Source organism: Triturus cristatus, chromosome 10 (assembly GCF_964204655.1).
Source record: "Triturus cristatus chromosome 10, aTriCri1.1, whole genome shotgun sequence".
NCBI classification, from domain to species: Eukaryota; Metazoa; Chordata; class Amphibia; order Caudata; family Salamandridae; genus Triturus; species Triturus cristatus.
Genome location: NC_140593.1, coordinates 306,714,562 through 306,729,608, shown reverse-complemented (window position 1 = coordinate 306,729,608; position 15,047 = coordinate 306,714,562). Strand labels below are relative to the sequence as shown.

The window sequence follows — 15,047 nt, the reverse complement described above, 5'->3', positions numbered from 1 at the left end:
GGTAATTATATATATATATATATATATATATATATATATATATATACACACACACACACACACAGTACCCTTTCATGCTTAGAGTGTCACAAACACACATATATATGTTTAAGTTCATAAAAATTGCATTCAGATGAATCGATGTAGTATCATCCTTCAAGACAAAAACATTTTTTCAGCGTTTTCTTTCTGCACTGGTGAGAAGAACCTCACAGGTAAATACAAGTATGAATTTACAAAGATAAGTTTCATTGGAGCTGCAGACAGCGTACGATCCTTCAAAAGCATTTCTGGAGAGCAACCATGGGGGTTTCAAACAAATGGGTAATTTGGACAGAGTGTGCAAGTAGTCACATCATTACCTGAATCCTGTGAGGATTACAGTTTTTGTTTCAGACTATATGAATGGATGAAGTAAGTACGATAAAATAATGAGAATCTAGGGCTTCTTTTGTGCTGTCTAACAAACCCCAAAAGCATACTATGCAAATCTCACGTATGCAACAAACCCCAGGAGTGAGATGGAACACTCTAACAGTGATTGGTGCATTTTACTGATTCGCAACAGGCATATGATTAAGGCACATCGCCAAAACGCGTCATGCCGATCCTGCAGCAAATAAACACATCTTTTTGACTCCCCTGCTGTGTCCCTCTGTTTTTTTCTTGCCGAAGCAAATCCTTTTGTACATTTGTAGCGTGCTAGCCCCTGGTGCGCTTTTGGGGGACCCGGCTTGCAAGTGGCTGGTGTTTCATGGGCAAGAGCTTGTCTCTCGTTGTGTGGTTCCGAGGTATTGGATTGACACCGGCCCACCACCTTTAAGGACAGCAAAGCACCGCCGTGCGGTCACGGTCCGACTGCACGGAGAGACCTGGATTATGCACTGGAGTCTCCAGTACTGCGGAACTTGCTTTGTGTGGTTAAGGCATCTGGGGACCAAGGAGAAGAGTTTTTTGAGGCAGGAAGATCAGGATATTCTGAGATGCACCCATTTTTGCACTATGTTGAACTTTCCCCAGCACTCACTACGTGATTTCATGAGCAACTTATCTACCTGGCTGAGATGGTGCCTTCTGGGTACTGTACTCGGTGGAGGAAGGCTGCAGTGACGTACTCCGTATTAACTCGACCCAGCTGGATTCCCGCCATTCGGGAGATAGATGGAACACTCAAACAGTGATTGGTGCATTCTACTGATTCGCCGCAGGCATATGATTAAGGCACATCGCCAAAACGCGTCATGCCGAACCTGCAGCAAATAAACGAATCTTCTCGACTCCCCTGCTGTGTCCCTCAGGTTTCTTCTTGCTGAAGCAAATCCTTTTGTACACACATATATACATATATATATATATATATACACACACACACAATACCCTTTCATGCGTAGTGTCTCACACACACATATATGTTTAAGTTCATAAAAATTGCATTCAGTTGAATCAATGTAGGATCATCCTTCAAGACAAAAACATTTTTTCAGCGTTTTCTTTCCACACTGGTGAAAAGAACAGCACAGGAAAATACAAGTAAGAATGTACAAAGATAAGTTTCATTGGAGCTGCAGACAACGTACGATCCTTCAAAAGCATTTCTGGAGAGCAACCATGGGGGTTTCAAATGAATGGGTAATTTGGACAGAGAGTGCAAGTAGTCACATCATTACCTGAATCCTGTGAGGATTACAGTTTTCTTTAAGACTATATGAATGGATGAAGTAAGTACGATAAAATAATGAGAAACAAGGGCTTTTTTTGTGCTGTCTAACAAACCCCAAGAGCATACTATGCAAATGACACGTATACAACAAACCCAGCACATAAGAGAATTGTCGATAACACAATACACAATCAATTAAAGGTCACAGTAGAAATGTGTGTGCATTTTATTGATTTGGCTGCATTGCTTATGCAGATTGTGAGCAAATAAATGCACTAGCAAAGACAGTGCGTTACCGCCCCCACATTTGCACAAACCCCCATGTTTCGCCTTTTAAAGTACCATCATCTATAAATGTCCCACAAATAGTGTAAATTGCTAACACTTTTTCGGGTGTTGCCTTCATTTTGGTTGCATCGATAGGCACATGCCAAGATTTAATAAATAGAAATGCAGCAGTTCCTCCAGAAAACAGAAGTTCATCAATAAAAATGCCACTACAGTTCTCTATGCACACGTAGAGAACCGCCAGAGGAAAGGGTGTAGGGTCGGAATACTTTATGTATTTTTAAAAAATAATGGAATGTGCATCCAATCCCCTATCCATTCAACAAAAGTAATCAGAGCATTTGGTCGTCTTTCTGTCTGTAGCCAAGCAATAGTCCAGTGACGAACACATTGGGTTTTTCCTTCATGTTGACTTTCCCACCCGTGTCTTCGGTGACCTTCATGTTGTGCTTTTAGTCTCTGTTCAGTGATTCCAGAAGGCTTCTCAACTAAATGCCAACCCAAATGCTGACTGCAGGCCTCTATGGCGCACATGCACTCTTACTGTAAAACCAGAGCGACCTACAAGAAAGAAGACACCGCATCAGTTAAAAAAGCAACGTAAAGAAAATGAAGTTGACAATCATCCACCAATGGTTCAATGACAGAACTATGTTGCAATGAAGCAGTTGCAATTTAGAGACTTTCATTTAAAAGAGCATTTTCATTTGAAAGGTAATGATTGTGACGTGGACTTTTAGAACATGATGTCCTCCGGCTGACTGTTTACTACTAGCATAAAAATATGATTTCAACAAAACATCTTTGCTATTGCAAAGATATAGATAAAATCTAGTTTCAAGACCAATTGATAATACTTTAAAAAGCTCATATCTTTGACAGCATATGAGGTACTACAATAAGTCAGCTGTAAAGGAGCTATTGCTTAGGAATTTGGTAAACCTGCATCCAAGTAATTCTTTAAAGAGTAAAACAAGGTAACACAACATATATTCTTTATGTGAAGAAAAAGATATCGAAAAGGAAATTAAATTACATGTGAGTGGGTAAGCCTGTATTTCTTTTAAATTCAAATTCTTTAAAAATCTAGATGTTCATGCATGTGTAGATAAATTCAGTTTGTAAAAAGTATTATTATTGATACTATTATCAATTAAACCATGATTTTCATTATAGAATAAAGAACATACAATACAAAGTAAAACCACAAGTGCGTCCAGTGGTGAATCAATAGTGAATGGGCATTTTTGGCAGTAGAGTTTAGAAATGGTTTTGCTAACTGTTTCGGTCTGTAATCAAAGTCAGAATGTAGCCTTTCGTCAGGCATGTACACAATGGAATGTTTGCCGTGTGCGGCAGACTTCAAAACACTTTCAGTACTGAAATAACTTATTTAACATTAGGGCGGAGTATGGCAATCACGTACCAAAATCCTTATAGTTCATTTACTTATGGAAATTATTACGTGTCATATTTCTGGATATGATTTCCGCCTAAGAAGAAGCCGACGGAGGGTGGGAGGTGGACATTTTATAAATTGTTACTGCTGTCTAGCCAATATTTCAGTCAAGGTTAGGTTCAAGTTGATCGTCGGAAAATTAAATGCCTCAGATTGGGAAGAACACATTTTGCTGATTTGTGGTCTACCCAACACTTGACTCAACAGAAATCATCTGGGTCACGAGCAAATGCTTCAACCATATTTCCTAGAAATAACTATTTACGTTAGAGGGAATGAGAGGAATACACACTAGACCACTTTCTGTTTCCTCTAAAAGTCCTCAACACATAAAATGACTAGTGTATACACTCTGGTATAACAGGAGAATAATTAGTCTCCAGTCAGTTACCTGATTCGGGGTAGAGGGGTCAGAAGGAAAAAATTGCAACACCTCAATATGAACCAGCTAATAAGTATGCTTATTAGTTTCTCGAAAAACCCACTGAACATACAGAAAGTGTTACTGCAATCTACCTGTTCTCTAAAAACAAGAGACTCATAGTGAATTTGTTTCAATATACACCTGCATCTGGTGGAGATGGTATAGTGTTTGTGTTAACTGCAGCGTAAAACCCATTCGAGATCCAAACAGAATGACCACAACTATTGATTGATTAAATGACCACAACTATTGAGAATGTTGGTTTAAGCTGTCTTTTTCAGAGCCTTAGAGAGCACTGACAACATGGAAAGTTTGACAAGGTCTTTTACCTATCATATACCTCCACAATCTATTTCACCAGAATTATTTACCTTTCAAAAGACAGTTTTCAAAGATTTCAATGAACTGGAGGAAACACCTTATTACTCTAACCAGAATCTGCCCAAAGCAGAATTGGAAGCAGAAGGTCCCTCACTAACAATTCGAATATAATGACGAAGCCTGTAGAAAAAAGGGAAGTGCTGTTCTGCTTAATACTAAACGTACATAGATGAGGAACAGAGACCACTGCCTGATGAGAGCAGTTATACAACATCTTGCAAAACAGATCGTACTGAGGCCATCTTAGGGGAAACTAAGTGTAGGGTGGAAGAAGCAATCACCAGTGGATGGCTCAGGAAACAAGGTGAATTGTGAAGTCAAGAAAATTGAGAATCTGCTTATTTTACATTTTACCATCAATAGAGAGACAAACACCCGAAGGAAATCATAGCACAGGCTCTGTTCTAGAGCCACTGTCCAGAGTTGGAGATTTCTACACGACCTAAAGTCATTTTAGTCATATTTTTACATTTCATTAATAAATACAAAATCACATAACCAATGTACCAATTAATAGTTTGCAAAGTCGCATACAATTAAATAAGGGTTCATAGAAATGAAAGTGTTATGAAAGATTACATTTTTAGTCAAATGACGTGTTTTAATATTTTTTTCCTACAAATAATTGTCTTTGCAGTCGCCATAGTCATCCCGCTCTACATTTTCACTGTGATTTTAATTTTCCGAACACTCTTTGTTTGGGAGTCCAGAAGATGGCAGATATACTCACATCTGTTAGTGACAATATATTAGTAGTGTTCTTTGATGTGCTCCTGAATGCTTTTAAACCATTGTATTTGAGTGTTGAGACATATTCTGTGTGCACTGCTGCTTGGGGGATGAAGTCCACTATAGTCTTGAGGCTCTCAGGAGGCAAGGGGACCTCATACCCCACCAGCAGTGCGCCAGGAGGTGCATCTGCTGAGTGGTGCAGAAAGGGAGTGTAGCCTCGAGCCACCTCTCAGCAATCCAACAGTGTGGGGCTTACTGGTGGTAACGGGTCTTATTAGCCCCTAAGGACCCTCAGCAGCCAAGAGGACTTCATCCCCCCCCAACCAGCAGCGCCCCAGAAGGTGCGTTTGCAGAGAGGTGGAGGAAGGGGGTGGGGCCTCAGTGATTTGCATGCTTTTTTCCTATTTTTTGCAGGAAGGGTGGCTGCGTAGCCCCTCTTCCCTAGACTATTTTGGGCTACAGAGACCCCATTCCCTGGCCCATTTTTTGTGTTGCAAAAAAAATAAAAGGGGGGCCGCGCAGCATCCATATATATATTTTTATTTTTTAAAAGGGTAGGGGGTCCTGCGCAGCCCCTCTTCCCAGTCCAATTTCAGCCCCGGGGACCCCATCCCCCGGGGACAGGCTTTCATGTTTTGTTTTTTTTAATCGGGAGGGGGGCCAACGCTTTTGGACAGAGGGAGCTGCAAACATAAAGCTCCCTCTTTCCAAAAGCAGTTCTACTCCGCTTTATGAATGCAAGAGCATTTTTACTGCTCTCGCTTTCACGAAGCGGAGCAGTATTTGCTATGGCTGGGCAGGAGCAGTGCTCCCGCCCAGCTAAAGCAAACTGCAATGTCCTGGGGGTGGGTACTCTGGGAAATTGCTGGAGCTGACCCTGGAGGTGGTGGGCCCCAGGGCCATCCACGGCTCCACAAAGGGGGGCTGCGTGGCCCCCCTCCAACAAATATTAAGCCCCGGGGAGGTGGTGGTCCCGGGCTGTGGGGGGGGAGATAGGGGTTCAACCGAGTCACAAGATGGTTGCCAAAACTTATTGGTTTGAAGTGTTGGCAGCCAATCAGATCCCAGCACGAGATAGGAAGGGTTCTTTACATCTCTCAAACTACTGAACGGATTTACACCATTTAATAAAAAGAGTGCTTTTTGGACCAAAAGCTACCTTTCTGCCAAATTTTTTGTAATTCCGTTAAGCAGTTTGGGCTGTAGCCGTATCTAAAGCCTCCTATGGCCTTTAACAAGGAGAAAATGCGTTTTGGGCACCCTCTATTTCTCGGCCCCAGCTTGACAGATCACCCTGAAACTTTCAAGACAGCAGCTGAAGTGACTGGCATATTAGTTTTGAAAATTTCACGAGGATTCGTCAAACAACGCCAAAGTTATTAGCAAATTAAAAAAACACTCTTCCTATGTAAACTACATCCTAACTAGAACTACCTACTCGCGACCGCCAGTAGGTAACTAACACACGAATACACACACAATAATCGGAAGAAGCATTTGTGTAGATAAGGTTAAGACTTACTTTAAAATAAAAAGGGATTTTTGGTTTGTTTATAACTCTGGGACTATTTAACGAACATGCATCAGAGGTTCCAGGCAAACAGTGTCAGAGGCCATGTTTCAGCACGTTTTTGCAAATCCACTTAAGGAAGGAGGACAATTAAAAAAGCAGTATCAAAATAAGAGACTTTCCTCTCTGCTACAGAAAAAATAGCTGAATGGAATTACACTAGCCTTGTCATGAAGTCAGGACCTTACTCCAAGCAGTGCCTTTTCCTCGCTTGCTGTAAATACATTAATTATTTTTAGAGATATTTGCTTTTTAAATAGTGCTGAGCCAAATGATGTGTGTAGTGGCTGTTGGCATGCACCATGCACTGTTAACAAGCATGCACATAACATCGCTGATGGCATCTCAAAGTACATCAATGAGATCACGACATCATCAATGAAAAAGCTATATGATCAATTAAAATATGTGATGCGGCAAGCAAAGAAATAATTGAGGCTCACACTTTATACTTCTGAAAAAGGGCAATAAACCCATGAGTCTGTACAACTAATCCTTGGGGAGAAGGGTTAAGATCTTAGAATACGTTTGCTTTTATAATGTGTACTAGGCACAGGTGGACATTGAATTTTCAGGATAAAGGGAGATGATTAGCTTCACCCTGTGTTGTGGACATGTAAAACATAGCTGAAAGGTTGAGACATCCGAGTGCGACTGAAGGATGTATTGTCTGAATATTATTGCAGTTCACATGTCTTGCACAACAGGTAGAGGTTAGGTGATATTCCCACACAAGACCAGAATAAGGGCAGTATATATGATTTATGAATTTAAATGTATGTTTCACCTCTTATGCTAGAAAAAGTGTTTTTATTAGGTCCACTGGGAGCTACAGCTAATGTCACCTGAGCTATTAACATAGTCAGGGTACCAACTGCAGCATAAGGGTATGCCTACTTCATGTTTACAATCTTAGAATCAGTTATCAAAAGCTGTTGGCTAAGTGCAACACGTAGCTCTAAGGTTGGGTGTTGGGAAAAACCACATATTGTTGTACTTGTGGGTGGTGTGGGAGGATAAAAGGTCTCAAACTGTGCCTTGAAAAGATGTCATGTATGTGCTAAGGTCACTGTTGTACCATTTTGTCAAGTCTGAAGAGTCCATAAAAGTTATGTCATCAATGATGTCACTGGCGATCATGTGTGTGGTCAATGATGTAAATTGAGATGTCCTCAGATGTCTTACATAAGGCCATAAGTAAGGCATGGCGGAGGATACAAGTTATAATTTCTGTAGCTAACTTTAGCTGGCCAATGCCTGGGAATTATCAGTTTCATTCAAAACCTTAACTTCATCCTGAGTGTCTAGTGAACAGATTAACAATAAACAAAGTGCGACAGTGTATTAATAGCTAAGCATCATGCACATTGGGTAAAGTTCAACTAACTGGTGTGAAATTTGCAACAGTCAAATTAACCATTTAGAGCAAAGCACAACAGTGCAATGGTTAATGTTTAAACGTGGTTCTTTTTAATTCTTTCACAAATATAGTGAAGCACCAACCAGACATCTCATATATATTTGTTTTATTATCAATATCATCTATGGAGCAGTCCAAAGGGTCCTCATTACATTTTCTTCTCAAATGTGAGACAATTAGGAACCATCATTCTTAACATTATTTTGAAAATAAAAAGCAACATTTTTCTTACCTTTTCAGATTCCATGCTTGGACATCTCCAGTTATACAAATAATATTGCAAGTTGCCATCTCCTATTCCAAATTTGAGTTTTTCCAGGAATGTTTTATTCTCCATCAAATCTAGCGCATTAAATACATCAAATCCTTTCTGACAAAGTAAAAAAATTATGTTTCCGTTAGTGTTATTGCACTGTTCAACTGACTGCATAACTAAAACAACGGAATGTATTCATCTTGAATGTTTCAGAAACCAGGTTGGCATCACAAAATTAGAAAATGTGTAACTATATAGTGCCGTTGGACGATCATAAGCATTTGGGTGGAAAAGTGACTAGGCTAGCAAATCAAAAAGTACTGCATTTGACAAGTGTACCCCAATCAAGGAAACAAGAATAATTGTTGCATGCAGCTGAGTGTGAACTGCAAATATTGTAAGGTTTTAGAAAGGACTGCATTTCCCCTGAAGTGATTTGTACCTCACTACATGAAGTAGCTCATCCAGGGTTTCCTCCCTGCTGAATATATTCTCCTTGGAGGCAAGCAGGTTACTAATATTGGTGTGCTGCCCGAGCCGGACATCTGAGCACTTTTGTATTGTAGTCGATCAATACCAAGGCACACTTATACCTTTGAACCACCAGGCCCAATTATCCCATAATACCTACGGCTAATTTCACCCACGTCCCAAAGGCCATGCTTCAAGGGCCACCATTGTACACACCATCATATAGTACTTATCAATAGATGCACAATCCTTCAATCGCTCACCATTGACCATTTGAGCCCAACAATAAAATTCCCTTGCTGTCTTTTACAATGCACTCGTCCCCACAACCATTTTCATTTGCTGCTGGAGATATAACCGTTCCTATGTTCCAACCTCTCTATTTAGTATTACCTCTCCTGAATGCAATATGCAATTCATTTACACACCATTGTTCTCCAGCGCTTTTAGGCGCTCTTTCCCTTGTAAATGACTGCTCTAATTTTCCTCATTTAATGTCACCCAAGTCACAGTCCTAATAATACTTGCTCACGGGAATACAGAATACAGCTGTAATCCACCAAGGTACTCTGCTGTGACCCAATGAAAGAGGATCGTCAAGCTGCAGTGCTGGTCCAGGAGATCGTGCTCTCATGAATGGGAAGGCGATCTAAGAAAGAACTGGCCTGAGCCTTGTGCATACTCAGAAAATACCAAAACAGTAGGGCAAAGCAGATATACGTTTGAAAAATGCAGGGAATGGAATTGCTACTGGGAGAAGATATGCATTGGGCGTCGTAAACACTGCATCAGTCAAGAAACACTATGCTACAGACATCACGAAGGTCCTGGGCTCTGGAGCCTGTGGCGAGGCACACATTGAAGGTACAGGAGTAAAACGGACAGGCAACTACAAGGACGGTAGAGAGTTACTGTTTCCAGAAAATATTCATGAGGTCAACCATGATATGATTTATAGGGAATGTAGTGATGTAATCCACTCCCAGGATATCTATAAAAGGTTAACAAGAAGCTATATCCATTAAATACAGAGAACACTTTGCTCTCAGTATAACAGCTGAATTTAAAGCAGGTGAAATGTATTAGGGGCATTTAGGATTATTCAGATTCTGGGAAATAACTGTGCTGTCGACCCCGAATTTGAGAAAGAATATACAGTCTGACTCTGTTCAAAGAAATATTGGTTTGGTTGACTTGCAAGTCAAATACCCGAAACACAGCGTTTCCAAAAAATATTTATAAGGCTAATGCAGAAGTGTATTACGAGGAAAGGAGAATATTACTAAATTCCCATATTGTTTTGTACAGGGTGCCCTGTATAAGAATTTAAAGCAATAGGATTAATTTGGTTCTAGAGGAATATTTAGGTCGCCCAGCATTAAGGAACCCTATTTAGAGAGATAATCTGTTTTCATGAAAATATTTTTGAAGTCCTCTGAGTGAAGTTTTTCTAAAGCAATTCATTTTACATGAACACAGAAATACATGACCCCAGCATGAGGGAAATTAACCATCCACTCAAGAACAAAGTGTGACAGGTATGAGTAACTCCCTACAAAATGGAATTCCTATCCAGTTCTAATAATACATCACCAGACAGCACGTGTACCAACTAGGAAAAAACCCTCATGGGATGTGAGGGGCGGTAAGAAAAAACATTTCATTTTCTTAAATTCATCACAGTAAAACCACCAACCGGTTACTATAATGTCACAGCCAAATAGCCCTCTACATTCCAACATCACAATCAGCCCCAATACCTATCCCACAATGCAAAAGATCCCAACTACATCCCACTGATCTGAGCTTGTAGATTCCTCCACCTGACCTCAATCTTTGACTTCCTGAAGTATGCACAAGACTGATAAGGACATGACCTATTTTGTTAAGAATATTTGTTTAATACGTGATTACTTGCCACGGATGAAAAAGGGCTGCACACAGTAAGAAGAAGCACGATGTGATAAATTGATTACTCGGTAAAGAATTATTCAATTATCTTCTATCACTGGAATGGAAAGTGGACACTCAGTAAAAGCTGGTGGGGATATTGTGTCCAAATCAAAGCAGCAATTTATTTGAACTGGAAGGGTTTAGGGGCCTTCTCTGTAGAGTGTTTCAGAGTTCACACATAACCTGTTGACAGTTAAGCCTGCAAGGTGGTGTTTAAATTCCTGGGAACTTACTGGAGACATAGCCCTGGTGTTAAGAGCTTGGTAAGTTCTGCAATAAGCTCTGAACTGTGTGTGTACGGCTTAGTGGAGCTCGTGGATATCTGTGAGGTTATGGTCAGACTTGATGCTGCCAATGACTATGCCTACGGATGCATGGACTACAGTTTTTAAAAGTATGTAAGTGGAATCAGAAACGCCATTCAGGATGGGTTTCACACCATTTATATGCGATAGCAATCAAGTCTGAACAGGTGTATGGTATTGATTTTCAGAGGAAAGGTTTGAATGTTTGCAGGAGGCTTAGTTGATGCATAGCAATGTCTTTCTTCTTGGCTAGAAGAGCCTTGAATAGGACGGTTGCATCCACATGAAAGCAGAGGGACATTTTCACAGCATGCCAGACAGAGTGAGCTCCATTCAAAGCTTATATCTGGAAGTAAAAATTAGATTTGGGCTTACTGAGTTCTGTTATGTAGGAGAAGGAATTCCATCTTGTGTACTTTTGCTTGAGGAACACTGCTGGCATCCAAGACTGGAAAAGGCTATGTGACAAGATCGAACTCCTTGAATATCGAATTATGAGTTTGAGCTGAGAATTAGTGTCAATGGATTAGGATGATGACGGGGTAGTCATCAATGCAGCTAATGTTTCTATGGTCTGGGACAATGAGAGTAGCCTAGTTGGACCCTTCAAACACCCTAGAGCCCCTAGGGACTGGAACGGAAATGGATGGGTCCATATAAGGTGACCAGAAAGGTGAAAGGAGGAGGTGGTTCAAAGGAATGGGAGGGCAACAAAATAAAATTTTAGCTCAGAGGGAGACATAGGCTACAATTTAGGACTGAGCTGCCATTTTAAGATCCTTGTGAAGTGTCCTGTGAAGACAGAGGAGGGTGAAGCCTGAGTTGAAACTAGCCTGTCAGGAGCTGGAGACTGCTGGCTTGTACTCTGGACTTGTGCGGACTCTCTCCAGAGATAGTTGCACTAGCTTGCTAAATTTATGCCAAAACAGGATGCTAGCATTATGCATAAACGTTTATGCACTCCTGAGCAGCAACTGTTAAAAGGTTCCAAAACAGAACTTTTACACATCACAATGGACCTAGAATCAACAGTCCCTAAATTATCCTTGTCATCCATATTCTTCCTCTTTAGTTTGCTGCTTCTGAGCAGATAAATATTATTTATGCGATATGATTAATTTGAAAGATTTCGTTTTTTGTATTAATATAATCTAGGAATAAGGTTTGATTTAAAGTTTATACCCAATATATGGGTAAAAGTATTTGTTTGGAAGTGATTTATGTTATATAAATGTTTCTTAGCATCTTACAGTGAGAGTTAAAAAGTTGGTTTAAATAAGAATGGCGCTATATTACAATTCAAAGGAGGCTCCAAGCCTTAATATGCAGTTTACATTTGTAGACTTACTAATCAATTTCCATGTTTGAAGCATTATTTCAAAGAAAACTATTGAACACTCACTCCTGGAGAGCGGTCTGAATCGCCTCGCACTTCGATGGCTTCAATCGCCTTGCTGTGTGAAAATTGGGTGCACTGGAACAATAAGGATTTTTTCTATGGCAAATAGGCATGAGGGGACCGTTTCCACTGCAACATAACACTTAAGGACACCTTCGTTATTGGAAACTGCTGCGAAGTTCAAGGGAGTAAGAAGCTTTTTTATAGTGAGAGAGACAGGCATTAATAGGAAAAAAAGGAAATATTTATATTGAAATATCATGAAAAAGTTAAAATGACTGCAAAAAGTGTTGCAGAGCCAAGTCAAGAAGATATGATAAGAAAGATAATAAGTAGAATTGTAGTACATGATGCTGTCCGAGAGACCGTGAAACAGGTTTTGAGTAGGAAAAGGGAGGTTAGGAATGTAGATGAGGAGCAATACTTCTCAATATCTGATGAGGAGGATCTGAATAGAGGCCCAGGAGGGAAGTGTATAAAGAAAAGAAAGCATACAGATGGAACATCCAGTAAGAAAGGAGCCCAAAGCGGCTTAACAATTGGTGGCTAACGTGGCACACGAAAAAGTCTGTTTTTTACTGAGAGTGATTTTGATCCCAAAGTGGAGATGGAAGTGACAGAAGAAAAGTCCAGTATGGGTGAATATATCCTAGATTTGGACTACGAGGATGGCCTAAAAGAGGAAAATAATAACAGTAATAAAAATAGAAATAAGGAGTTGACTACAGTAGTAGATCCATTGGGTGAGAAGTTATTTGACCCTAGAGATAGTAGCCTCCCAAGAGTGCCTAATACATTGGTGGCCTTTAGACCATTTTTCAAACTACATTAAGGCCAGAATGAGAAGACCCTTAGAAAAAGGAGAGGAATATTATGAGGGCAGAATGCTCTCGTCCAATGATTGATGAAAAGGTAACAATGACACCAGATCTAGATTCTGAACTGATCAATATCTTTTTAAGATGGGAGAGACCGAAGGAAGGGGTTGGTGAGGGCACTTAAACAATGCCAGGACATGGTTCTGGAAGTCCCGGGTCCACTGGCAAGACTTTGATTCCATAGAGGATACCTATTTAAAGGGTATGGTTTTATATATTAATTTATTGAGGATTGTGCCAACGTGTGTGAATTTCAAGTTACGTTGTGGTAATAACAAGACGCCACACAGGATACTTGAGGAGATTAGGTTTATTCAATACACCTCATCCACAGCCCAGTGACAAACTGTCAATGTCACAGTTAGCCAGGGAGGCTCCCTTAGAACCTTGTTGACAGAGGTTCCAAAGGCAGAAACCAATTCCTTCATCCCTGGTACCTTGTCCTGCGACAGTAACCCACAACAGGATGTCACAAATCTACCTCTTTATACAACAAATGAAAAATTAGATAAACAGAAACAGACCCACAACACAAATGCTAATGATAACTAAAGGAAAGAACATCTAGAAGAGGTATAATAGAATAATATCCCCACTCACGACTTAACTTCTGCTGCTCCTGGGCAGGTCTTGGAACCGCAAATTATAGGTATCTAGGAATGCTTAATTGGGTATGTTCAAGCTTCCTCTGAATTACAGATCAGTTAGCCATATAATCTTTGAGATGAGTAGGGAGCCAAAACACCCGTCCACACATCCGGACTATCATCTTGGACCTTTCGGCGTCGGCTACTTTATCTTTCGCTACATGGTAAGGTCCTACACACTTAACCACCTTTCACAGATTCCAAATTATCCCATCTTGGGCATTACTGCATTACAGAAGAGTTTGGTAATCATCATCGGTTTGGTGAATTTACACCCCATTCTATGATCAGTGGGGTCCTTCACCTTAACCCATTCATCCATCTTGGAAGTGTAGTGTATCAAATTGGCTCCCGTGGGTCTTGTCAAACCGTTCTTACCGTGTAGATTGGGAATTTATTTCTTTTGGTCTCCAAGGCTGCTCTTTGTCTACTTTCACCCATTCATTGTACCACTTCATCCATCCTGGCACTAACCTCAAGTTGGGTTTCCTCCATCTCAGTAGTTAGGCGATATGCTTCCAACCGAGCTAGAATCTCGTCCCTCCAACTCAAACCACTGGTTCTGGCTAAATGGATACCTCTCTTAAGAGTCTTGTTAAAATGTTCAACTACTCCATTAGTTTCTGGGTGATAAGAGAGTACAGAGTGTGTCTAATCTTATTGCTTTCTAAAAACTCCTTCATCTCACATGAGCAGAACAGTACTATTAATCAGTTAAGAAAAAGTTTGCTAGGCCTTCCCTCATGAATACCTCTATGAGAAATTTGATCAGCACGCTGAAACTCAACACTACTTTGATTTCCGTCCCCTAAAGAATTGGTCAACTAACTGAATTGGTTAAACTATAGGTTTAATTCCTTTCTCCTGACAACGGGCCAACTATGTCTATGACCACATCCCTCCAGGGTCTGTCACTGGCTGTGCAGGGGATACAGTCCAAACTACCCTTTCCACCACTAGGTCAATCCCTGGCCACCAGGAATCCTGACGCAACCTCTATTTCGTTTTAGTGATGCCAAAATGACCGTCATGAGCTAGTTCAATAAGTCTCATCTTCAACTCTCTAGGTGATATTAACTACGCGACTCTAATCAAACACCCATTTAACTCAGACAACTCTTCCCTGATGACCCAATAAGGTCTCACTTGATCCTCCATTTTCTTCTCTGAACACAGTCCATTAACAAGAACAAGAAGATCTACA

At 40.5% G+C, this 15,047-nt stretch overlaps 1 protein-coding gene across 2 annotated transcripts in view; it reads right to left on the bottom strand.

The window, feature by feature from the left end:
- Positions 1–1,862: 1,862 nt before the first annotated feature.
- Positions 1,863–15,047, bottom strand: part of NMT2 (N-myristoyltransferase 2) — a 257,288-nt gene continuing 244,103 nt past the window's right edge. For both annotated transcript variants that reach the window (XM_085631260.1, XM_085631259.1), the window contains exons 11-12: positions 8,167–8,304; positions 1,863–2,509 (exon numbers count right to left, since the gene is read on the bottom strand). In XM_085631260.1, coding sequence (XP_085487386.1) covers positions 2,489–2,509; positions 8,167–8,304 — 159 coding nt within the window. In that variant the 3' untranslated portion in view covers positions 1,863–2,488. The remainder of the gene's footprint in view (positions 2,510–8,166; positions 8,305–15,047) is intronic.